General features: G+C 39.4%; 2 protein-coding genes across 2 annotated transcripts; both read left to right on the top strand.

Annotated features, from left to right (window-relative positions):
- Positions 1–1,370: 1,370 nt before the first annotated feature.
- On the top strand, positions 1,371–8,868 carry nr1d2a (nuclear receptor subfamily 1, group D, member 2a). The gene is made up of 8 exons (XM_031279522.2): positions 1,371–1,637; positions 4,220–4,447; positions 4,555–4,643; positions 4,763–4,907; positions 5,398–6,101; positions 6,509–6,694; positions 7,263–7,473; positions 7,768–8,868. The coding sequence occupies exons 1-8, from the start codon at positions 1,607–1,609 to the stop codon at positions 7,965–7,967; spliced, it is 1,794 nt and encodes a 597-aa protein (XP_031135382.1). The 5' UTR covers positions 1,371–1,606; the 3' UTR covers positions 7,968–8,868.
- Positions 8,869–10,960: 2,092 nt separating this feature from the next.
- LOC116036132 (macrophage mannose receptor 1-like) lies at positions 10,961–27,075 on the top strand. The gene is made up of 6 exons (XM_031279615.2): positions 10,961–11,058; positions 22,175–22,220; positions 22,834–23,238; positions 23,603–23,944; positions 26,031–26,119; positions 26,278–27,075. The coding sequence occupies exons 2-6, from the start codon at positions 22,187–22,189 to the stop codon at positions 26,383–26,385; spliced, it is 978 nt and encodes a 325-aa protein (XP_031135475.1). The 5' UTR covers positions 10,961–11,058; positions 22,175–22,186; the 3' UTR covers positions 26,386–27,075.
- The last annotated feature ends 202 nt before the right edge of the window (positions 27,076–27,277 follow it).

The raw sequence follows: 27,277 nt of genomic DNA, 5'->3' as shown, positions 1-27,277 counted from the left end.
ATGAAACAAATGTCATAACCCATGACCCATTAGTTATAAATGACTTTGCTTTCAGGAATTCTAACTTGTACAGCAGCACCCAGGCTTATTAATCATGATCACTTCATAGGGAGTGGAAGAATATGATGCATTCTACTACTCCCAATGCTTTCTATCAGATAAACAGAATGCAATACCCTGAGGAGTCAAAACTGGGCGTTAGTGGGAAGTGTCCTGGTCGTGGGTGTGCTCTTTCTGTTGAATTACTTGTACTTCAAAAAGGTGTTTAAAAAGAGGCAGAGCATGTATTGTCTGAAAGAAGTATGACCGTTTGTATATTATTTTGGCATTTGCTTTAGGAATTTTACCCTTTCTACAGAGAGCGACCATATTGTGGTTGCTGAAACCTACAGGGACAGTATTTGAGCATAGTTCAGGGACGTGTGTATATGTGATCAATGCATGTAGAGGAAGTATGACCTGCTTGATTAGTGAAAATTCTAGTTGACAGGGAAACAATTTGTCATAAATTGCAAGCATTTATGAATGATAATATTCTTTTCTTCCTATTTTATTATATTCCTATTCTAAAGTATGGAGCTGCTCCGTACAATGAATGGGATACTGTTTTTTTCTTTTTTTATACTCAAATAAGCTTTATTCTATTGTAGTGGTCTCAGTTATGAAACTGAAAATGTACTCATAGACTCAGAACATTCCCCTGGGTGCTCTCAGTGTTATCTATAACATATTTTCCAATGCATTGTCAACGGAGCAGTTCCAGACTTTTTACTTGATGATATTGAAATTTGAGTATTAGCACTCTAGTTTTTGGATTTGGGAGAGACTTGTTCATGTAAACTTATAGTTTTGGACTGTCTTAGACCATAGGGATAATATATGCATGGATTTTGAAAATGTGCGTAGTTCCCCTTCAAGTAGATGTTTTTGTGAATACTTTTGTACTTTTACTTGAGTGAAATCTTAAATGTAGGACTTTTCCTTGTACTCTGTAAAGACTATTTTTACAGATCGTTACTGTTGCTTTTACTAAAGTATATAATGTGAGTACACTGTACTCCACTATATCTTTACATTTGACATTTATAGTTACTACAGATTCATATTCAACGTGAGTATTTCTTCCAACTCTGAAGTCAATGTGTACAGCTTCTTAGTTGCTAAAAAAAAAAAGTGATTTAATTGACTCAAAACAAGAATAACTTGAGACGTCAACATTCACGTTGTGCTCTGCAACGTGAGCTCTGGGTTACCACTCCTGTTACGTCCACAAAAGCGCTTGGCTCCGCCCCTCAGAATGTCCTGAAAGTGTGTCACTGGGTTAAAGTGGTAGGCTCAAGGAGGGGGCGTGGCTACGGCCGCCAAAATGGGTCAACATTGAGAGAACATTTAGTTCTTCTGGCTGAACCGCAGTCACACACAACAATAGTGGAGCTCCTCCGATTCAGACGCATCCAAATGACTTGCTCTCTCGGAGACTCGGACCTGTAGTTTAATATTTATTCTTCTCCGTCGTCTTTTCGTGACAGTGGCAAAATTCGTGACAGACAGTTGAGTTCAGCTGAATTATCTGCTGGAGATTTGTTTTTTGTTTTCTCGAACAGAGATGTCTGAGGACATCCGGACAGCCAAGCCTGGTAAGGGGACACTCTTTAATACAATGTCGCAGTAAAATACAAAGGAATGTAATGTTTTCATTGCATGCATTGTGCACATACTTTGTTGAAGTGATGGTTTAACATGTAAGGAAATTACATATCCTCTATAGAGATCTAATTCATTCTTAAAAACTGATATCACACATATAATGCATCAGTAATGTGTATAATGCAAGTTTTATTATGCTTTATCTAATTTATGATACCAGTGGAAAGGAAGCCCCTATATATATTTGTGGGTTGAATTCACTGAATGCATCATACTGAGCATTTTTAAATACATCCAGGCAATAAGAAACTATTTTTAGGAGAGCAGAACACAAATGAATGGCGTCCAGCCATTGAAACAATTGTTTTTTTTGCTGTAGTGCAGGATCATATACACTGTCCACTCAGTTTTTGAAGTTATTTTATTACATTGTCGTGAAGGCTATCCGTGTTTAAAAAAAAAAAAAAAATGGGATTAGGAGTGCCAGTGCGGCGCTGCGTCGGTGCTACATTTACATTGGTCACACATCAACAGTATTTATCTTCCCCGTTCTGCTCACATGGACAGCGTAGCCTAGTCATGTGTCCGTGTGTACACGCTCTCTTGGAACACTCCTCTGATTGGTCGAGGGGCGTTCCTCTCTGCACTCACGCTTTCAATTAGAACTCTTCTCTGATTGGCCGGAGCGGATCCGTGACGCAGAACATTGTATAATCCACACTGTACCAGAGCACTCCAGGCGCGAGGCTGCACTGCAAGGTACACGTGAGATGGTGAAGAGACAAAAGCCACTGACCCAGATTCTGTTCTACTCGCTCGCGCTTCGCTTTCGCAGAACTGCATGACAGGTCCACGTGTGGCTGGGCTGTGAAAGAGAGCAGTCATGGTTGGGGTTAGGTAATCTTCTGCTCTGGCCTCTAAAGGGACTTCCTTTTTTTTTTTTAAAGTGTTGAAGAAGAAAAACACACGGCAGCTTTTACACAAATATTCAAGTAAAGTACATAAACATTTTATTTTTAAATGGAAACTTACTTAGGCATGTATGCTATTTCAAAATTGCACTGCCCTACTTTTAACACCTCACACTGGGAGGAGCAGCTTAAATTGTAGTGCTTTGCCCAGGGCACTTAGATAACAGAACTTTAAGATAAGATAAGCCTTTATTGATCCCCCAGAGACAATAAAATAAGAGGTATATAAGTATAATTATAAACTAGAGCAAACGCATTGTTTAATTAATTTGTAATTATTAATTTATCTTATTATCTTGTTACTCTGAAAGCTAATTCTTTTTTTTTTTATATATATACAATTCCCCAGTGTTGTAACAGGGTTGCAGGCTACATGGTTTCACCAAAACTTTAAATTCCAATGGTGGATGTTTTCCCCTCTGCATCATTTTATTTTACACAACTGTTATGTTACTCCAGTGCTTAGTGACCCTGTCTGGAGCACACACACACACACACACACACACACACACACACACACACACACACACACACACACAAACACACACACAAACACTCCCTTTGCATGGATACCCTTGTATGTTATGCAATGTGTTATCCAACCAGCAAGCACTGGAGGTGATAAACCAGGCCAATCTCAGCAGCAGTGAATAACCAAACCAGGAAACACAAACATTCTGGACTGCTTTGCTGTCTAGGCTTGTCAAAGGCACATGCTGTCCTGCCAAGAGTTTGTTTATTTGGCACACAGGACTATATCTTTTTTTCTTTTTTTTTTCAACACTGCGGTTTCACTCCAGTGATCAGCTCTGGGTCACATGGACTTTGGCAAGCTTGAAGTGCAGTAGAGTTAAGAAAACATTTGATATCTGGATGTGGGTGTTGTGGCTGTGTGTGTGTTTTTTTTGTTTCTCATAAATAGATTAACCTTAACAAGGTGTCACACGACCCGAGATAGCAACGTTTCCAATGTGTGTTTGCTGAATGGTTCATATCAGAACAAAAGCAGTCGTATGCGTCTTAATACCAATTGGTAACAGATTAAGTATAGGATATTGGATGCAGCAAATACTATTTCATTACATTGCCACTAGGGATGTAACAATACACTCAACTTAAGGTTCAATACGATTCACGATTTTAAGTTCGCAATACGATTTTCCCATGATGTTTTTTAACGGAATGAGCTGCAGAAAAAATGACTAATAAAATGTTTATTTATATAAACTGTGCAAAGCAACAGATGTGTCCTCTTATCAAAAGTGCAACTGTAATTGTAATTTATCTTGAATAACAACTTAAAAAATTAGATTTTAAAAACAAATCCCACATCTAAATAACTAAATAAATAGAAATAAAATCTATTCAACAAATAAATAAACAAAGAACACATAGTGACGTCTGAAGTCAAACAAGTGTAATCAGTAGATTACTCTTTAGGCCATTTAAAAATCGCATCGCGGTTCATTTTTCATCTCAACTGGTTGTAATCTTTACACATTTATATCAACTTTTCATTACATCCTTAATTGACAGCCTTGATTAAAAAAAGGGAAGTAATTAACCTGCTATAACAAGTCACCGTCTCTCCCTCTCTACAGGAGGAGTCATTGCCTATATTTCCTCCGGCTCTGCCTCCAGCCCAGAGTCCTGCCTGAACAGGGGCTACCTGTCGACATCACAGACAGTGCCCCGCCCCTCGCTGCCCAGCAGGGCTGTGGGCATGGTGGTGGATATCTCTCCGCCGGCCAAGAATGGCCACCAGCGCAGCGGCCACGGCATGGAAAAGGCTGGGCGCTCCTCCACATCTGCCAAGAGCAGCATAACCAGTAAGCACAACATCAAAGTCTTATTTTTAAAATATGATGCTATTGAGAAGGAATGTGGCATATCTGATGTGGTGCACGTGAATCACGGCTTATCTTTGTTTCTGCAGAAATCAATGGCATGGTGCTGTTGTGCAAGGTGTGTGGTGATGTGGCCTCGGGCTTCCACTATGGCGTCCATGCCTGTGAGGGCTGCAAGGTGAGACAAGTTCCCAGAATGAAGCGTTGCCCCTCTGCAAGTTGAACTCATATCCTCCTGCTGACTTTACACGCTCACATATGACTAATGCTGCCCGTGGGGATCTTGTGCTTCATTAGGGATTCTTCAGGAGAAGCATCCAGCAGAACATCCAATACAAGAAGTGTCTAAAGATGGAGAACTGCACCATCATGAGGATCAACAGGAACCGCTGCCAGCAGTGTCGGTTCAAGAAGTGTCTGGCTGTCGGCATGTCCAGAGATGGTAAGCACTACATTTAGTTTAGTTTCAGCCACATTTACTCTTAAAGCCTATTCTTTTTTTTTTGGTGCTCTTCATTAATCAATCAATCAAGCTTTATTTATATAGCAACTTTCAAACATAACACAATGCAATTCAAAGTGCTGTACTGTGAAAAACAGTAGACAAAACAGAGATTAAAAAAAGTGGATTAGTGCACACTAAGACAAAAATAAACAGTAAAATGTTTACAACAATATCAGTCATTAAAAATTAAATAAAACCATATAAATCTTTATAAAAATCAATTAAAAAAACTGTTAGCATAAAATCCACAAGACATTACTTGAAAGCCAGACTAAATAAGTGGGTTGTTAGTCTCCGTTTAAAGGTATCAATATTTCTAGCTCTTTTCAGATCCGTAGTGACTGAAGGCAGCATCACCACCATACGTGTTAAGTCTTCTTAATCTTGACGCAATCTAATGGCTGTCCTTTTTTTTTTTTAATCCTAGCTGTCCGATTTGGCCGCATTCCAAAGAGGGAAAAGCAAAGGATGCTGCTGGAGATGCAGAACGCGATGAACAACATGATGAGCAACAACAGCCAGCTGCACAGCATGCTGCACGGCCACCCGAGCCCAGCACTTTCCATGGAGGCCATGACCAGCGACGCCAGCTCTTCAGCCTCCTCTTCCTCCTCCTCCTCCTCCTCTACTTCCGAGTCCCCGACGTGCTCCAACCCTTCCTCCCCGCAGTGCCCCCAGGACTCCGAGTCCGTGGTTTCTATGGACACCAACTCCAGCTCTGCGTCCTCCTGCGCGTCAGACAGCGGCGAGGACGAGGCCGTCGTCACAATGAGCAGGCAGCACCGGGACGCCTTTGCCTTCAGCCAACAGAGGTCCCAGGCCTCGCCCTTGTCCGGCCCCGTCACCCTGGAGACGAGGTGCGACGGCCGCATGGAGGATCAACAGGAGAACTGGAGCTGCTGGAACAACAATGTGGTTGTGGGAGGTCACCAGCAGAGTTCACACAGTAACAGTCAACACGTCGCCGACACTGCTTACAGGGAGGAGAGGGCAGTGAACCAGCAGCAGCTCAGCAGCACCCCTAGCTGTGGACTACCAGAAGACAGCCAAAGACAGCACTTATTTCACACACAACCTGCCTCAAGAGGTTATAATGGGCCAACCAGCTGTGTGAACAATAGAGCACACTTGGTGAGTATTTTACATTTGTTCTCATTCTTGAAATTTATATTACCAGTCGTTTATAGTTTTGTTTGTAGTTTATTTTGAATATGTAAAAAAAAAAAAAAAAAAAAAAAAAAATATATATATATATATATATATATATATATATATATTTTTTTTTTTTTTTCTATTTTTATCCTTTAGTTAAATACAAAACAATTTGATGCTTCACTTATTTATACATGTTTACATACACATACTGTATATCTACCTACCTACACTCACATAAACACATGCATACACATAGACACAGATACATACATACATGCATATACACACACACACACATTTACAAATTTTTTCGTGAAATTGTAACAAAATGTAGGCGTTTGATCACCCTCCCTGATTGACCTTATGTCGTGTTTTTTCCCCAGGTCTGTCCGATGAACACGTCACCCTTCGTGGACCCCAACAAGCCGAGCCAAGAGATCTGGGAGGAGTTCTCCATGAGCTTCACCCCCGCCGTGCGGGACGTGGTCGACTTCGCCAAGGGGATCCCGGGCTTCTGCGACCTCCCCGAGCACGACCAAGTCAGCCTGCTGAAAGCTGGAACTTTTGAGGTAAGAGAGCAAACAAGCAAAACGTAAACACTTTTGTTATTTTGTGCTCGCTTTGAAGTCAAACATGGCAGATTCTTCAAATGCTCGGAATATAGGAGCCACTGCGGCTTTCCCAAACAGAGCGGACTGTCAGCTGTGCGCGGTCACTAATCTTTGCTGTAATAACAGTTGGAATGGAAATGAAAGAATTCACACACTCGCCATTTTAATTCTAGCGCTCACCTCCATACGTACACATGTGCCACCAAAACAAGTTCCTTCCCGAGGCTATTTTGCAGCGGCACTGTTTGCTTTGCGCCGCCCAAGACGATTGTGATTGGTTTAAAGAAATGCCAATAAACCAGAGCACGTTTTTCTCCCATCCTGGAATGCTGTGTGGACTAGCCAGACCCTCCTCCGCAGCACTGTGGAGGAAGGTCTGAGCCAAGACTTTTCTAGTTGTAAGAGACGAGGCTAACAGAGTCAGTCGAATCTACAAACTTATCATAAGATGTCTTTGAGTCCTTGTTCACCTGCACAAATCAAAACCATAAACTAAATATCCTGCTTCCCTTCTCTTGACTCCCAGGTGCTGATGGTCCGATTCGCCTCTCTGTTCAACGTGGTCGAGCGGACGGTGACCTTCCTGAGCGGCAAGCGCTACAGCCTCGACATGCTACGGTCGCTGGGCGCCGGCGAGCTGCTCAACTCCATGTGCGAGTTCAGCGAGAAGCTGGCGGTGCTGGGGCTCAACTCAGACGAAATGAGCTTCTTCACAGCCGTGGTGCTCGTCTCAGCCGGTAAGAACACTTCAGTCTGTATTTATTGATGGATGTGAGCAGGGTGCAATTTGCTGGGGGGATGCGTGAGATTTTCCCCTTTCTGTTGTATATATCCCTGCCTCTGCGGAATTATTTTTTTATCCGAAATGTATCTTCGTTTTGTTTTGTTGTGCATGATCAAAAACATCTTTTTTCACAAATCGCACCCTGAATGTGAGCACATTGGAATTTGTTTAAAAATCTAAAAACATCATTGAAACCCTGTTCTGTCCTCCCGCATTAACCCTTTTCTCCCTTCTTGTTGTGGCTCAGATCGCTCAGGGATCCAGGACCTGGACTCAGTTGAGGCCCTGCAGGACAAACTGATCCGGGGGCTGCGAAACCTGGTGATGCAGAACCACGGTGAGGAGTCAGCCACCACCTTCACCAAGCTGCTGCTCAAGCTTCCCGAGCTGCGTTCACTCAACAACATGCACTCAGAGGAACTGCTCTCCTTCAAAGTGCACCCTTGAACGCTTACTGACCTTATCCACACACCTCCACCTCCACCTCCACCTCGACCTGCCTCTCACTGGCCCCTCACCCTCCGTATTCAGACCAACCCAGTTGCGTGTTTGTTTTCTCGAATGTATTAAAAGTTGTTTTTTATTCTATTTTCCTTAGGTAGGCCATGTGGGGTCTAAAGAGAGAAGAATATAAAATCTACTGTATTTATAGAAGAGATAGCTTACGCTTGTTGCACACAAACACACGCAAGTGCATGTGTGTCAGAGGTTCTTAGTTCTGCAAATTTGAAGGTGCTTTTCTATTTTCCAGAGAACGAAGAGTACTTAACTGGCTTTACGAAATGACATGAGTAGAAACCAATTAGTCAGTCCGAAAGCCATTCAAAAGTGTATTCTCTGACGAGCGGGTAACTGGAGAGACGGTATATACCTTACGTAAGTAATATTTTTAACTGATACATGTCGGCGAGAAAGGCAAGCTATCCGAAAAGTATCGAAGAATGTGTGATGATCGCTGCTAATGCATGGCTGTACTTAATGCAAACAATTATTACTTGGATCTTCTCCCCTTGCCTCAGAAAGCATCGGTTCACAGTTTCACTGTATATATACATATTGTTTGTTTTTATTTAAATTTTTACATGTTCATGTCAACTGCCTGTACACTGCCTGGTGATTTTTTTGGGGGAGTCGCTGGCATCATTTTCACCAACACTACATTTGCACGTTCTGGAAAAACCAAGTAACATGTAAAGGCTACATGTAAACATAGTCACACAGGCGTGTTTGCCATTTTCCTACTTTCCAAATTTTTTTTTTTTTTTTTTTTTTTTTAATCAAACTGTGTATTTTCAGCATAGCACTGAATTTGATGTGTTTGTCATGCAATTTTGTTGAAATATCTGTTTCTTCGACGGGCAACACTGCCACATGTAAATAACTATATAAATATATATATAAATATCTGATAAACATAGAATATAAATATAAATAAATACAAGTGACGAACACTCTTTGTACTTTGTGTTTTTATTGATATCCAAGTATTTTTGAATGAATAAAGAGATAAGCAGAAAAATTAATCTTCAGAGCCGTAGTGACTGTTGTTCTCCACTAGGTGGAGCTATTTGCCCACAGCATCTGATTTCAATTTTAACTTGAAAATCCAGTTTGTCTTTGCAACTAGTTTCATAATAGAACTTTAGTGTCCAATGATCCATGAGTAGCCTGCAGGCTGACTTTCTAATTTATCATTTGCATTTCAAATCAGCTGAACTCCAAAAAAAAAAAAACACTTTTAAAGAAGATGCTAATCTGAAAGCTTTTTTTCTCACACTATTTTAATGTAGAGGTTGGGTTGAATCCTCAGAATATTTGATCATTGTGTTAAATGTTTCTTACATGTAGCAGAATAAAGTGTGTGTGTATGTGTGTGTAGTAAGTAAGTAAGTAAAATTTATTTATAAAGCGCTTTTCACAGATAAGATCACAAAGTACAAAGCTGTACAAAAGAATAGGTAAAACAAACAATATAAAATGTATATACATATGTAAAATTAAAGTGACACTAGTGAAAACCCATCAACCAAAGGCTTTCCTAAATAAACATGTTTTCAGATCCTTTTTAAAAGAGACAACAGAGTCTGCCAGACGCACGGACAGGGGCAGGGCGTTCCACAGTCTGGGAGCAACAGACTGAAAAGAGAGGTCCCCTCGGGTCTTATAACGAGTCTTAGGGACTACAAGCAAGTTCTGGCCAGAGGACCGAAGAGTCCGGCCAGAGAAATACGGCTTCAAAAGGTCCAGGATGTACTGTGGGGCCTGACCGTTTAAGGCTCTGAAAGTCAGCACTAAAATCTTAAAATGAATTTTTACAGGGAGCCAATGGAGAGCCGACAAGACTGGAGTGATGTGAGACCTTCGAGGGGCATCTGTTAAAAGTCTAGCAGCACAATTTTGAACAATTTGCAGTTTGTTCAGTGCAGACTTATTCAGACAGGTAAAAACAGAGTTGCAGTAGTCAAGTCTTGTTGATATGAAAGCATGAATTATCATTTTCAGATCCTTCTTTGACAACATTTTGCGAATTTTAGAGATGTTCCTAAGATGATAAAAGCAATTTCGGACAAGCTGTTTTGAGTGTGTCTCCAAAGACATGGCCTGGTCAAACACAACCCCCAGGTTTCTGAGGCTGGATTTGACAGAGGGGCCCAGAGAGCCAAGGTGCTGTTTGATCAGCGGGATCTTATGGTCTGGAGCAAAGATCAGCGTTTCAGTCTTGTTTGAATTTATCTGCAGGTAGTTAGTGGCCAGCCAGTTTTTGATGGAGGACACACACTCTAGGAACAGAGACAAACGATGGAACTCAGCATCATTAAAAGAACAATACAACTGGACATTGTCGGCATAGAAATGATATGATACATCCTTGAAACAACCAATAATTTGACCAAGTGGCAAAATATACAGTAAAAACAAAATTAGGACAAAACAGGACACCTGTGTGTGTGTGTGTGTGTGTGTGTGTGTGTGTGTGTGTGTGTGTGTGTGTGTGTGTGTGTGTGTGTGTGTGTGTGTGTGTGTGATTGTGTGCACAGATTTAGTGCCTAAATTAAAGACCTAATGCTTCTAAATCGCCTAAAACAAAAGGCTGCAGAATACACTCACGCGGACAGTAAATACAATAAGCATCAGGCTGTATTTTTTAATGGTGAAAGCAAGAGCCAAATGTCAAAATCAGCGAAGAGAGGTGTAAAGCATAGAGAGCATAGACTGTATATATTAATTAATATTATACAGTCTATGATACAGAGGTAGCCTCAGCTTTTAAACTATAAGCACAATTCTGGCCTTCAGAGGTTTATTTTCCACAAAAAGTCAATGTTTTAACAAGAGATTGTCTTTGTATTCAAAGCTCTCCAAATGTAAATTTTCAGAAAACGTTAACGACTTCAGAGTCCAACGATCCATGGGCAGCCTGCAGTTGATTTTCTAACTCACCTGCAATTCATCAAGCACAAAGCGAAAACACCTGTAGAGGTGCATGGTGCGTTTGTAGGGGCTTTATTCAAATCATCTCCATATAAACTATCAACAGGTAAATATTGACTGTATACTTGACTGTGCTCACATAGAGACTTAAAATATGTCATGATTTTGAAAATGTAAGTCCTGAATGCTGACCTAAAAGTGTTTTTTTAGGTCAGCATAGACTCCTTCTCCACAGACATTTTGACACGATTAGATCGCCTTTGTATTCAAATGTCTTTATATGTAACATTCAAATTTGAGTGAGCACATAGTATCAACATCCACTCTGATCTGATTAAGATGGAAATGTAGCAATCAAAGAGAAAAGTACTGGTGGGAGGGGGGATACTCTGTCTGATGTTTTATGTTTGTGTTTTGAGTATTAAAACATGCAGGTATAATTTAACTAAACAATGTGCAATACATTTTTATTAAATCAGTTCTCAACTTGTGTTAGGAGGCCAGATTTAGAAACTTGAATGTGGCTCAAAAGGACTCAAAATAGGCCAATACCCACACTTAGCAGACCGTCTTCATATGTTTAACCATCCTGTTGTCCTCAGGTCAAATGTGACCCATTTTCAAAGTTTCTACATCAGAAATTTGGGTTTCTTTCAAGCAAATTACCCAAAAATAACACGGATGGTTCTATACAATGCTCTTCGCAATGAAAATGAAGGACGGGATCTCTACTTTCATAGAATATTGGGTGTTTTATTACATTGTATAGCATTTGAAGAAACAACAATGAAATGGTTTCTAAATAGTACCCTGACTCAACTTTGACAGTCTGTGATAATCCACTCAATTGTAACTATTTGTCAAAATAATTTGTCATGTCAGCTTTTTTTTTTTTTTTACTCAAAAATGAGGTATAATTTCATATGAATGAGGTTTATTTACGATGAATTCAGTGTAAAACTAGCGGTAATAAGTTGATTGGTTAGTGGTGAATCCGGTGGTACTAGTGAAAAAAAAGCGCTGAAAATAACGACAGAAACCTTGAAAAAGCGTCTTTTAAAAAAGGTTAACCCGGGAGGACAACAAATTGCATGTTGACGGGAAGACAACACAAGGGCTAAATGACAGGAAACAACAGAATAAATGTCTGTTCTAGGATCTGACTTCTCTTTAACAGCTCTTTCTGTCATTTCTTTGCTCCCTTTAATTCAATTCAATTGTATTTGGGAGGTCATATAGTTGTGATGAATGTTTTGCTCAGACAGAAAATCATTCATTTACAATAAGAGAATAAGTTACAGAAGCATTGTTGCATTTCAAGTGTTGCATACAGTAACTTAGATGTTGTTGTATCAACCAACATAATAACTTAGATTAACGGTGCCCTGCCACACAAAACCGTTTTTACTTGTATTTTTTTTAAATATGTTAGGTCCATATGTGTTTGTGTTATGTCGTGAATGTGAAAATGAACTGCTACCTCCTCTGTCAGCTCTAGCCACTGAAAAGAAATAAGCGGAAAAATCAGGCCAATTACAAAAGCTGGTCAGTCTGACGTGGTGTTGCCTGAGCTCATTACTATTCATGAGCTCGCCCAGTTGCGCTGGGTAAAGGATGCTGATAGCTAGGCTCTCATTGGCTAGCTGTTAGCCAATTAGAGTCAAGCAGCTTAGCTCGTTGAATATTAATGAGAACTGGCACAAATCGAGCTGAGTCTTCCTGCAGGCTTTCTATACCACGCTAGAATGGCTTGAAACAAGGTAACCAAGGCATTTGTTCCACAAAAAATTTTACTGAGTCCATGGTAGAACTTTTAATATAGTAGTAGGGCACCTTTTAATATAGCGCATTTTATGAAACCTGCGGACGCTTTACACAAGTAACGTTACAGGGGGACAAAGGAAAAGAAAATAGTAAGCCAACACAAACACGGAGTAAAGGGGAAACCTCTGCGCTAAATGGAAGGGGGACGTAATTATATATATCAGCTACTGACGTACAACCACATCGCGCATTGTAAAGTTATTTTATGAATGAAATAGACATATTACTGCTAATTTTAACTATTTTATACACTGCTGGGTATTTTGATCAATAATAATAAATCATATTTTATCTTGTGTATTTTATTGGTATTAATAATCTGACTAAGTATCTAGTAACATGAATGTAGTGGAGTTAAAAAGCATACAGTAGCATAAAAAGGAAATACTCAAGTAAAGTACCTCAAAAGTGTAGTCATGTACAGTACTTGAGTAAATGTACTGTATAATATGAATGAAGTTTATCTAGAAGAGTGTGAATGTGATTGAAATTTACGAGGCGATCCAGTGATGATTTTACTGGACAAGACTTTTTACTCTGTACAGTGCACACAAACGCAATTTTGGCCTGTCATAAAGTTTCTAATGTAATTGTAAATTGTAACTAAAACTTTACTTTAGATGATACATTGTACTGCTAATACATGTTTAGTTTTGCTTACTTAATACTTACCTGTGGTCTAAAACTATTTGCTCATAGTACATTAAAAAAAAGTTTAACTATTTCTTTCACTCCGTCTTTGTCTCAACAGGTGCTGAGTTCCTTGTTAACATGCTGGAGATGACTTGGAATGAGTCATCAAAACTGGAGTCATCAAGCCACTCTTAAAAATCAATTCTTTCTTACCGTCTAAGGTACCTAGAGGTTGTGCCAGAATATGTTTACATGGTTTAATTTTCAAAAAACACCATATTTTTGTTGTACTGCACATTGCTGCAGCTCCTCTTTTCACCCTGTGTGTTGAGCTCTCTGTTTTAGCTACAGAGTGAGGCATCTCACTTCTGTTCCATCTTTGTTGGGAGTTGCACATGCGCAGTAACTAGGTAAGGACAACTAGCCTTTAAGAAGCAGAGTATGAGGGCCTGCCACCTTACTACATCCATGCCTGCCACGCTAGCAGCTAGGTGAGCATTATAACGTGTTACAAAGTGATGGACGTTTGTCACGGAAGTAAAGACTGGACTACAATAGAGCTGTTTGGAGCAGTTTGTGAACAGTGTTTTCTGATGGTAAGTTCCTTTGCGGTGGACTTTGGGCTTTTTCACTTTGTAAACCTATAACATGCACAAAAAAAGATATATAACACAATAATGGAAAGGGAAAAAGCCAAAAAGCATAATATGAGCACTTTTGATTAATCATTTGGTCTATAAAATGAGAGAAAACTGCAAAGCAAAAAGTGATCAAATTGTCTGTTTTGATTGACCAACAGTCCAAAATATTCTATTAAAAAATGTAAAAGGCCACCAACATGGTTCACACAAGTATGAACGCAAGATTGATTTCACACACCTAGTTGCGTTCTGGAAGGCGTCAGCTATTTTAGCACAATGCAAGCTGACGCTGCAGTCTGAGCGTTGCAGCTAGGAGGCGTTATAGCATGAAACAACATAAGAAAGCTGACCCCTTCTGTTTGGGTTTGCTTCTGCTTACTCCGATTCTCCACTGGGCGCGTCTGTGCTGCGTTCCGATTTGGTTCTGTCCTCGGCCATGCACCATAACACACCAGGAGCGTCTCAGAAGCGGAGCGTTTTGCTGCCTGACTCGCATGTTTATTTAGCTAGTATCTACCTTCCACTCCAAGCACTCCTACAGTTACACTCCATGCCTTCTCTTTTCTGTCCTGATAAAAAAGATCTGTGATGTCGTATTATGTTTTTCAACCTCCAAGATGAATCTCTCGTTGTCCGTGATGTTGTAAAGGAGACATAAAAAATATTGCGGGGTGTCTTTGGGTGAAATGACTGGATTGTCTCGCTGTTTCACAAAAACGTGCTCTGCTTTATTGCCATTTCTTTAAACCAATGACTAATAATGAATAATAAAATAGCCTCGGGAAGGCACTTGTTTTGGTGGAACATGTGTACGTTCAAAAGTTGTTGATGGCTGGGCATGGGGTTGTCATTTCCATTTACGTACCTGTTCCTGTTTGTGCCCTAAATAGCAGTAACTCTCTACATATGATGACCTGGAACTGGGGAACTTTAAAATTACTCGACAATAAACGATGAATCGAAAACAGTTGCCAATTTGTCAGCCTAGCTGTTAGAAAACGAAAGTCTCTTGTGTGTGTGTGTGTGTATTTTTTGCTGAAACGTCTGCCTGTTGTTTGTGACCCTGCAGCAGATCAGAAATCACGGAAAACAGCGGTGAGGATGAAGATCCAGTCCACTGCAAACATGGAAGATCCAGATTGTAGTGCCGAGCTGCTGCAGCAGGGTGTGTGTGTGTGTGTGTGTGTGTGTGTGTGTGTGTGTGTGTGTGTGTGTGTGTGTGTGTAAACAACAAAATACTTTGATTATCATCTTTCTTCTTCTTTAGTTGCGTACAGCACTTGCTAATCAAGGCGTGACTGATTTTAAACTGACCTGGAAGAAACGGCCAGTGAAGCAGACCAGAAAGTGCAAAGACAATAAAGGTACACACACACACACACACACACACACACACACACACACACACACACACACACACACACACACACACACTCAATCTTCTCTTAAAATCAATTTTGTCTTTCCGTTTAGATGCTTGTTGACGCTGCAAGACTCCCATAAAGATGCACCACAGCATCGTTCATACAAAGAAGTTTCACTGTATGTAGTTCAGTAAGTTACTCTGGAAACACATATGTTAATATGTGTGCCATTTTAAGTTAAAGATTGGAATCAGAAAAGCTCAGCCTCGCCGTGTAACTGTTTTACTTCTTGTGCGTTATATGTCACTCTGAATAAATCAGTGTTGCATCTGTTAAGAGCTGATTTCAGTTTTGAATGAATTTACATTAGACAGCAGCGTGTTGTGTGACTTAGAGGTAATTTTGAGTGATATAGTGACTTAGAACTAATATATAAATTCAGAAATATTTAATTTTTTTCCATTTAATGTCTTCCATAATACCTAACGTAATTGTCATTATTGCTCTGCACTGCTGTTTTTGTCCATCCTCATAATGCTTTAGTTGTAAAGGGAGTTATAAATAATGACAGTGAATAAATACATCATACATTATAAATAGATGAATTAATGCATAAGTCTGGTAATATCCTATATTTTTGTTATCAAAAAATCTCATGGAAAAAAACATTGAATTGATCCAACTAGCAAGATTGTGTTTGCATCCCAAGCCTGAAATGTCTTGTTGTCTAAAAACACTGCTGCACTGGGTGACATGTTTCTTCATTACCATGAACAAACACACTGTAGTTGATTTTGACTCAATCCCACATACACTCCCTGCTGCCCCAAATACTCACTCAAGCATAAAATGCGTGTTAATCCATGGTTGAAAATGGTCCCCAACAAATGCTCTATTTTTCCACCAGTTTGAGTAATGTTAAAAACTACAGCTCAGCTGTTGTAGAAAACTACAATTAAATTAAAGTGTATATTGGTTTAAAGGTCCTATGACATGCTGCTTTTTGGATGCTTTTATATAGGCCTCATTGGTCCCCTAATACTGTATCTGAAGTCTCTTTCCCGAAATTCAGCCTTGGTGCAGAATTACAGCCACTAGAGCCAGTCCCACAATGAGCTTTCCTTAGTATGTCCCATTTCTGTGTCTGTAGCTTTAAATGCTATTGAGGAGGAGAGAGGGGGGGGTCAAGGTGGAGGGTGGGGGTGTGGCTTTGACCAACTGCCATGCTTCGCTCATTTGCAAGCCATGATGTCTCTCTCTTTCTCATGGGTGGGCCAAATTCTCTGGGCGGACAAAGCAGAGAAAGGGGAGGTAACCTTTTTCCCTTATGACGTCATAAAAGGAAGATTCCAGATCGGCCCATCTGAGCTTTCATTTTCTCAAAGGCAGAGCAGGATACCCAGGGCTTGGTTTACACCACGGTATTTCTAGCCACTGGGGGACCATAGGCAGGCTAGGAGAACTCAGATTAATGTTTAGAAAAAACTCATAAAGTGAAATTTTCATGCCATGGGACCTTTAAAACATGTAGCCTACATGTACACACATGTACGTCTTTGCGAATGTACAGACTAGAATGTTGTTGGCGTTGGGTTTTTCATGGGCTTTGTTGACAATAACAAAAATATATCCTTATATGTGACAAAATAGAATCAATTTCACTAAACAGTTTAACAAGGGAAATGTATGAGTTTTTAACATTCCAACATGTTTTCTAGACAGAATATATTGAACCATTCTGCAAAGTCGCAGAACACCATCAATTCTTTTGAACTCTGTTGATTATTTGTACAAATCTATACGTGCCATTTATTTTTTGAAAGTGCCTGCCCTTTTCCAAACCGTTTTCCAGTGACGGCTTCTCAGATGGTTATGTGTAACAAACTGGACGTGTCAGGGTATGACTTTGCAGCTATAACCCCAAAATTTAAAGATGTTTCACATGCAACTTTTAGCAAAATCCCAGAGGTTCTATAAGTGATCATTTGATTGGTAATGTTATAGATAAAAGTGTTCATTTGAGCCTTTTATTAATCCCTGTTTTTATTGTCTATTTAAATATCATTAATGAAGTGCTTTTTTTTTGTTGCACGATCTCTAAGGTCTTCCACAATGTTCCACATATTTATTCTACTTTGACTTGTAGTGTTGTTGCTTGTGTAATAAATAAACTTAAAACTGATGTACTTTGTTCCAGTGATAAAGGATTTCTATTAGTGCTCTTGAGGTTTTGGAATATTTTAAAAAGGTAACAAATGACACTTTATTATGTTGTGAGAGAAGCACACTGACAATTTTTTTCTGTACTTTTCAGCAGTATATAACATTAATATGTAATGCTATAATGAACTATTAGGAAGGTGACCTGGATCCATTAAGATGGATCAATGAAAAAGAATTAGTTCATTACAGTTTTTGCTAAAATGTACAGTCGTGGCCAAAAGTTTTGAGAATTACATAAATATTGGAAATTGGAAAAGTTGCTGCTTAAGTTTTTATAATAACAATTTGCATATACTCCAGAATGTTATGAACAGTGATCAGATGAATTGCATAGTCCTTCTTTGCCATGAAAATTCCACTGCATTTCATTGCTGTCATTAAAGGACCTGCTGAGATCATTTCAGTAATCGTCTTGTTAACTCAGGTGAGAATGTTGACGAGCACAAGGCTGGAGATCATTATGTCAGGCTGATTGGGTTAGAATGGCAGACTTGACATGTTAAAAGGAGGGTGATGCTTGAAATCATTGTTCTTCCATTGTTAACCATGGTGACCTGCAAAGAAACGCGTTGCATAAAAATGGCTTCACAGGCAAGGATATTGTGGCTACTAAGATTGCACCTAAATCAACAATTTATAGGATTATCAAGAACTTCAAGGAAAGAGGTTCAATTCTTGTTAAGAAGGCTTCAGGGCATCCAAGAAAGTCCAGCAAGCGCCAGGATCGTCTCCTAAAGAGGATTCAGCTGCGGGATCGGAGTGTCACCAGTGCAGAGCTTGCTCAGGAATGGCAGCAGGCAGGTGTGAGCGCATCTGCACGCACAGTGAGGCGAAGACTTTTGGAAGATGGCCTGGTGTCAAGAAGGGCAGCAAAGAAGCCACTTCTCTCCAAAAAAAACATCAGGGACAGATTGATCTTCTGCAGAAAGTATGGTGAATGGACTGCTGAGGACTGGGGCAAAGTCATATTCTCCGATGAATCCTGTTTCCGATTGTTTGGGGCATCTGGAAAAAGGCTTGTCCGGAGAAGAAAAGGTGAGCGCTATCATCAGTCCTGTGTCATGCCAACAGTAAAGCATCCTGAGACCATTCATGTGTGGGGTTGCTTCTCATCCAAGGGAGTGGGCTCACTTACAATTTTGCCCAAAAACACAGCCATGAATAAAGAATGGTACCAAAACACCCTCCAACAGCAACTTCTTCCAACAATCCAACAACAGTTTGGTGAAGAACAATGCATTTTCCAGCACGATGGAGCACCGTGCCATAAGGCAAAAGTGATAACTAAGTGGCTCGAGGACCAAAACGTTGAAATTTTGGGTCCATGGCCTGGAAACTCCCCAGATCTTAATCCCATTGAGAACTTGTGGTCAATCCTCAAGAGGCGGGTGGACAAACAAAAACCCACTAATTCTGACAAACTCCAAGAAGTGATTATGAAAGAATGGATTGCTATCAGTCAGGATTTGGCCCAGAAGTTGATTGAGAGCATACCCAGTCGAATTGCAGAGGTCCTGAAAAAGAAGGGCCAACACTGCAAATACTGACTCTTTGCATAAATGTCATGTAATTGTCAATAAAAGCCTTTGAAACGTATAAAGTGCTTGTAATTATATTTCAGTACATCACAGAAACAACTGAAAAAAAGATCTAAAAGTAGTTTAGCAGCAAACTTTGTGAAAACTAATATTTGTGTCATTCTCAAAACTTTTGGCCACGACTGTACACTTGCCCACTGTGAGACAATGAGCTTCCTAGCAGTAGTGGCATTGTGTTTGCTATAACTGTGCTGACTGAAACTCCAAAATGAATACAGTGAACGGCAATCAATAAATCCACTGCTGCATCAATCTCACTTTTAGTTAACTTAAAGGTCCAATGTGTAGGAATATCTCCCATCTAGCGTTGACATCATATATCGCAATCAACTCTCTCGCACCACACAGTTCAAAGTACGTATTACAGCTACGGTAGCCTTCACTCTTCAAAAAGCTGGTCTCTTGCTCTTTTCAATATCCTTCTAAGGTCTTTTTGTTCTTTTTAAAAGACTTATCAAGACCTGCAATTACAGTCAAAGGTTGGACACGGTAAAATATACTTAAAAGACCTTCTTTGACATTACACAACCTGACCTCAGCAGGGAGCTTAACTTCTGGTAAACAAAGGCAGCAGCTGCAGTGACACTATAGATCCATTTACATTTAATTTTACTGGTTTGAATAAGAAATCACTTCCTAAAAGATTTGGTTGTTCATCTCCTTTCTTTTGCCGTCTGCAAACCAAATAAAACAAATGACATTTTGATACACAAATTGATTCATTCAAATGTTCCTGTCCACATGTGTTTTTGTACTTAATGGTATACAGTGGTATTTAAGGCAATAGTATTATTTGGGGAATACCCTTTCCTGTTTTCATCTTGACATTGCCTCTGTTCATAAAGTAAAGTGTTCCCAGTTTGGTGTAGAGGAACTTGACTGGCCTGAACTCAACCCCATCCAACACCTTTGGGATGAACCCAATGTATAATGTCTTTTTATTCCGCCTTGTGTGTCTTTTCTTTCAGGTCCTTTATGTAAAGCACTTTGAATGGCCTTCTTGTTTAAAGGTGACTTTGACCAAAGTCATACTTTGCATATGAAAATATTGTTGTACAGTATGGGGGTTATGTTTTCTTGCTCTATAAATGTGAGGATTAACTACGAAGACTTCAGATCTCAACCTTATACCAACATTCAACAGAAGGATTTTAAACTTGTGAGGATACTTTTATAATTCTATTGCACTATTACAATAAACAAGGACTGCAGGGGAATAATTATCCAAGTTTTTTATTTATTTAAGAACTGGTAGAGGGTAAGTTTCAAAATCAACATTTTAAAGTTGCTCATGTTCTTTCACATTTGTTAATATTGAAACTAAATAGTTAGAATCTGAAACCTTTACATCATTTACATTGTTTTGATGATTTGCAGGTCAAATGGTGTTCTATATGTACAGGAGCTGGGATAACTTTGCTTTATGTAGACAACTTGTTTACATATGAACGTTATTTTAACAGAATTTCAATTTTTCAACTTTATTTCGACAGAGAGCAAACTAGTGGTGTTGAAGGGAAGGGTTTTTTCAGCCTGAACCTATTTTCCATTGTTTTTTGTGTGTGACTGATGGGAACAACAATCTTTAAAATGTGTCCAGTATTAAGCTAGAACGCGGTCATCAGCAGCCGCAGATCGTGCTGCAATGTAACCCTGTAGGGCAAATGTGCATCGTCAATTTCGTCACTAAAAGTGTCGTTTTTGCCACTGCAGACTCAGATTATTATTCTAAATGTCTGCGATCGCTAAACCAACTCGATAAACCCTACTTTTAGCGTGTATAGAGCCAACATATTTGCAAGTGTAAATCGGTAAACTATGTGTATATTTCAACCAAACTAGAGTGGTAATTGTTGGAAACAATGACCCAAAACGGCTTTTCAGAGTTTTATTTTGTTTCTATCGACTTTGAATGAATTGAATTTTACAATGATAAAATTACTGTTTATTTACATTGAGTCCGGTGGGTTTAGTGATCGCAGTTTCATGGATGTTTTTATGTTTAAAAAAAGGATCTTACTCTTTTCTTTAGATTATTTTTGGGGCATTTTTAGGCCTTTATTAACAGGACAGCTGAAGAAATGAAAGGGGAGAGTGACGGGGAATGACATGCAGCAAAGGGCCAAAGGTTGGAGTCAAACCCAGGCCCGCTGTGTCGAGGAGTAAACCTCTCTATAGGAGCGCTCGCTCTACCAACTGAGCTATTCGGGCACCCAGGGTCTTACTCTTTAACAGAAAGGTCAACGTCCTTAGAAATCTTTTCCATAATGTTATCAGACACTTAGAATATTAATCTGAGCCTGTCAGTGGCAAAACGATCACTTTTGTAGACATAAATTGAAGGTGCCGATTGCCCTAATGGTTTCGCTGACTGCTGACTGCCGACTGCCGACTGCTGAATGCAGCGGTCTTGCTTAATTCTGGACCAATGTCAAAGATCGTTGTTCCCATCAGTCACTTAGACATACAACATAAGAAAATAGGGTCCAGGTTGGAAAAAAATGAAATCAATTTAACCCAATTTTAAGCTTGACCTCTAGACTACATTAGAGCTGCAAATCAACAAAATCATGATTATTAGGCATCACCAAAAACATTAGAATGATCCAATGAATACAAAGTACACCACCAATACATATTTACTTTGCAGTCCTATAAGGTGCCTCTACACACAACTTATAAAAGTACACAGGTGTTTTCACTTCTTTTCTCATAAGACATGCTTCCTCTGTCTCCCATTAATGTTGTTGCAGCCACTTGGACTTTACCTATTCATTAATGGAGTTTGGTGACCTTACATTATTCTTAGCCTCTCCCAGTAACAACCAGTGCAGAGGTCCCAATCAGCAACAATAACTCGAAACACCTGTGTGGTCATACAGAGGTTATTAAGTTCAGTGTTACATTTGTTATTTACATCTTTTTCTTCTTGTTTGCAGTAAAAATCAGAAATGGATTGCGTGACTCAGATTCTGCTCTTCCTTGGTAAGGTCGAATAATTTACATGATGTCATTGATGAAAGATGTGTTTGTGTTCACACACACACGCGCACACACACGCACATACACACGCACACGCACACACCACGGCATTGTAAACTTGATGAGTCATGCAGCATGAAAATAAAAGCAGAGAGTAAATTCACAGAGGGCAGAGATTTATGCACTTTAAAAGTAGGATTCATTATGATCCCTGCTGGCACTTAAAATACAAAATTAATAAAATAATTTTCACTAGAAGACATTTTTTCCTGTGGTGTTTTTAAAATAATTAAATATTCTAATTATGAAATGTTAATAATAATAATAATAATAATAATAATAATGTTTAAGGAATACTGGCCAGCTCTGGCTGTTATCATTCAGGACATCCACTACTGTGAAACGTTTATTTAGTGAAAGAATTAAACAGTGACAGCTGTCATGTCATTGACAATCTGCACAAGTTGCTTTGTATTTAATACTATTGTATTTTGATAAAAATCCTTCCATACATTTTTCTGATTTTTCTTTTACTTTGAAACCTTTAAAATTGTGTTTAAAAACTGTTAAAATGATTCACTAAACAATGAATATGCCCTGTCTCACCAACCCTCAGGATTCAGCCTCCACTCTTGCTCTCACTTTCCCCCCCGTAAGTACTACTATGTTAACTTGGCAAAGAACTGGACCGATGCTCAGCTTTACTGCAGAGGGAAATACTCTGACCTGGCGACCATTGTAAGCATGGATGACATAAGCAGGCTACAACCTGCTTTCACCTATTCATGGGCATGGTTCGGACTGACAGATGACCCAAAATCCTGGAGGGATAGCATGGGCAATGACTCCAACTCCTGGAGATCATCAGCGACTGGTGAAACGAGCAAAACTGGTTACCAGAACTGGGCTGTAAGCGAACCATCAAGCACAAATGGAAATGAAGACTGTGTGGAAATGTACCCTAATGGACAATGGAATGATGCGCCCTGTGGAGCACTCAACAGTTTTGTTTGTTACAATGGTAAGAAAAGATTTGAGTTTATAGATTTTTCTCACTGACTGCAATTGTTCACTCGTGAATTTAGTAGAAAATGTCACAGCTACAGGCCTGAAGCTTTGCAGATGCATCTCAGCTCTCCTTGTGAACTTATCTGGCTCCATCTTCGACCCTTTTTACACCAAGTTCGTTTATTGAATCCAAACTGTTTAATGAACGATTATTTTTTAATGATTATTCAGTTTTACGTTATTTTCAAGTAATAACAATGAATCCCTTTAACCAACCAATCTCATTCTCATCAATGCTTTAACTCTGAGTAGCTGTGATGCAGCAACAGGAGTAATTGAATTAATTGTTAAGATGGCTTAATTTCTGTCTGTTACAGTTACAAACCAAAACACGAAAACCTACGTGTTCATCTCAACTTTGAAAACGTGGACCAACGCCCGTGACTACTGCAGACAACACTACACAGACTTACCGATGATCGAGAACAATGTAGAAAACAATGCGGTCTATTCTGCAAAACCAGCCACTGCTCAACTTTGGATTGGTTTGTACCGAGTGCCGTGGACGTGGTCCGACAAAACCCAAAGCTCCTTCACACAGTGGCGAAGTAGTAGCCCAAATAACAATGGTGGTAACCAGTTCTGTAACACTGAGAATCCTCTCCATGAATGGGACGATGACACCTGTTCAATCAAGTATCCTTTCATTTGTCATCAAGGTGATTGTTCAACAACACAAAGACATTCTTTAAGTGAAGGTTTATTGAAGGATTGCCCCTTGCGATCCAAGGTCCAACATGAAACAAACAATACAACAGACAAAAATCAAATACAACTTACATACACATAGTAAGAGAGTAAAGTACCCCAAAAAATGAATAATAGTATTGATAAAAGTATTTAAAAAATATTCTAAGAAAAGTAATAAGATAATCATGAAATTGAAATTTCGAACAGATATGTTGACAAACAGGCAGCAACATGATGTTTTCAGGAAGGATAGTAGTGAGTTCTTGAAGATATGTAGTGAATTATGTTACGACCTGATGTCTAGGGGTAAACCGAACGCAATGTAACGGGTGCCCCCCCACTCTTCCCACTCCCAAACACGGCCAGGACAAAGAATTGCAAAGTAGCAGTTTCTATTTCATTCAGAGATGAGGCCCCAACACAACAAACAAAACAACTCTAGAGACAACCTAAGACTTTCCTAAACCAAAACAAAATGTAAAGAAAAGACAAAGCTCAAACCTAGGCTTCTGATAACAAAACGGGAGAAAAAGGGAACAAACAAAAAGGACTTCTCATTCCTACCAAACTGCTACTAGCAATATAAAACAAAGAAAATGTATTCACAGCTGAAACAGAATGGCTGAAGGATAACAAATCCAAGAGATCAAAACAATCATTTTCACCGAAGGCTGTTTACACTACTCAGAACAACTTGAAACACAAGACACAGATTTACACAGGCACATGTTGAGAATGGCAGAGTGAAGAGAGACTGAGTCCCTGTCCGATGGGGCTTAAAATGGCTGCTGTCCTCCAGGCGACCAATCAGGAGACAGCAATCAGCTCTGCTGGACCAATCTGGTGTGCACACCTGTTCTCCATTACCTGTGTACACTCAGAGGAGATCAACTGATAGTGCAGGGTGAGAGACAAATTACAATAACAGTTAATAGTTCTGTAAGCTGGGAGTTTGTTTCAGTTGAAAGGCGCTTTAAATTTAAAGGCCAACTTCTTTATCGGTAAAATAAGGTTGCTGAATATGTCTAAGAGGGTAAGCAGATACATAGATATTGTTTTAGTAGGAGGGATAGTTAAAATGGATATATTTGAAGATACATATGAGCCAGTGGTAATGTCTTTGAGTATTTGAGGGTAACCAGTTCAAAGATTTGTACATGGAGCAGTGATGGGATTGATACGGACACCTTGAGATCAATTTGCAGAGTAAATAATATTGAGACGTTGAACATGTAAATCAAAGGTAATTTGGTAAACAATGTCAGCATAGTCCAATATAGGCAATAACAACTGTGAAACTATTCTTTTCCTCATCTGAAAAGTAAAGCAATTTATGGAACGATAAAGTATACCTAGATTACGGCTTAATTTGTTAACAGTGCTCTCAATTTGTTTTTTAAAAGAAAGCATTGGATCAATCCTTTTGAGTTTTATCAACAAACAGACTGTTCTCGTGAAATGGCGTATGTATGACACGCCAATTTGTATGTCATTATTAGCGTGTATATCAACGCCGTTTGGCCTCCCATTGACTTATATTAACTTGCGATTGTGTGTGAATTTATGCCGTAGCGAGTAGTATGAAAGGGCGAATATCTGCATAGGGAGGATGGGCAAAACACAGGACTTTCACCCAGGAGACCGGAGGCCGGGTCCCGTGTTTGCCGTTTCCTTGTCCTGCGTGTCACGTTTCCTAAACTCAACTGTCGCGTTGTTTTGTTACTAAAGCCAACCCCGTTCTTCTTTTTCTAAACCCAACCGGGTTCTTCTTTTCCTAAACTCAACCAGTTCTTCTTTTCCTAAACTCAACCGTAGCTTTCTTCTTGCGATAACATGTTCTTCTCGCGATAACACGGCAAGTGGCGTGTATGTGTACGGCCACTGTATACAGCGCAGACATACACGCGTATAGCTCAAAATACGTACAGATAACACGCCACTTGGCTTAAGAAAGTTGGCGTGTATATTTACACAAAGTCATGATGCCATGTTGCAACAGAAATTTACGGAATCTGTCTTATTGTTTTGTGTCCGCATGTTTGTTGTACTGTTCAGTTTCAAAAGTGAAGACCACTGTGAGGATGAAGTTCAAGACTAGAGCTGACATAACAGATCCAGCTACTAACTCCCAGATCCTCCAACAGGTACAACTCTTTCACTGTTGTTTTTTGAAGATATTAAATGGCAGGAAACTACAAAGTCGGCTGGTACCGAAAAATAAAAAAAACTAAATATATAATAAAATATATTATATGCATATAAATATAATAAAAATAAAAAAACTCTGTAAATTCCTCTTCAGCTGGATGCAGAGCTAAAAAGACGTGGATGGACTGACTTCAAGCTGCAATGGAAGATTCAGCCCAAAAAACAGGAGGAAGAGAAACTCACAGAACCTACATTTGGTTAACATGTTTAATATCTTTTTTATCTGCAAAACTATTACATGATATAATGATTTTGTTGTGTTGTTAATTAAGTAATTTGCCTATATAATTACGCTTCAGCTATTAGAAAATACCACTATCATTAATTGAGATGATTAGGTTTTTGGTTGTGTGCTGCACATTGTCCTGTTGTTGATATTAAAGTTGTCCTGGCGCACAACCCCAAAATGCATCAACTATTTTGATAATCCATTAATCATTTCAATAATTTTCCAATCAAAGAAGAACATTACTTAGACCCAAAGTGAAGATTAGCTGCTTTTCTCTGTCTTATATGTCCGCAAACTAAATATTTTGAATTCTGGTCATGACAATTGAATAGCCTACATAATCTTGGATTTTTTTTTATTTATTTTTTTACTATTTTATGAAATTGTATAGTGCAAATGGAATAATAAAATAATCATTATACATAAATAAGCCCTACAACAAAACGTTTGTGCTTTCATGTACTACAGCCTGATGAAAAAATAATTGAACTATTTTAAGCGCTGTGTGATTTTATGTGTCTTCAACGATGAGAATGAGTGTGTTCCTCGTTTGCTGTTATAGTTAGTGAGTACAGTTTGGCTGTGTCCCATTCTCCTTTATGGGATTTTATTAAGCCGCCTACACATGATACGCAATTTGCTCTCTGCGCACCGCTAGGTAGGGCGCAGCGCAGAGAGCAGAGCAAAGTGCAGAGAGCAAAGCGCAGCGCAGGTAAACGTCATCAAGGGTGGCAAGGAAGCTATTTCCCGTTGCTAGGTCATGACATGCTGTTATCTCATTGGCGGCGCTTTCGAAAGGTCAGCGGCAACTAGGTCAAAGTTGAAATAATTCGAACTTTGAGCGCAGTGCAAAGCGGCAAATCCG

This window comes from Sander lucioperca, chromosome 10 (assembly GCF_008315115.2).
Source record: "Sander lucioperca isolate FBNREF2018 chromosome 10, SLUC_FBN_1.2, whole genome shotgun sequence".
Taxonomy (NCBI): Eukaryota; Metazoa; Chordata; class Actinopteri; order Perciformes; family Percidae; genus Sander; species Sander lucioperca.
The sequence above is the reverse complement of the archived record's forward strand: the minus strand, read 5'-3'. Positions and strand labels throughout refer to the sequence as shown.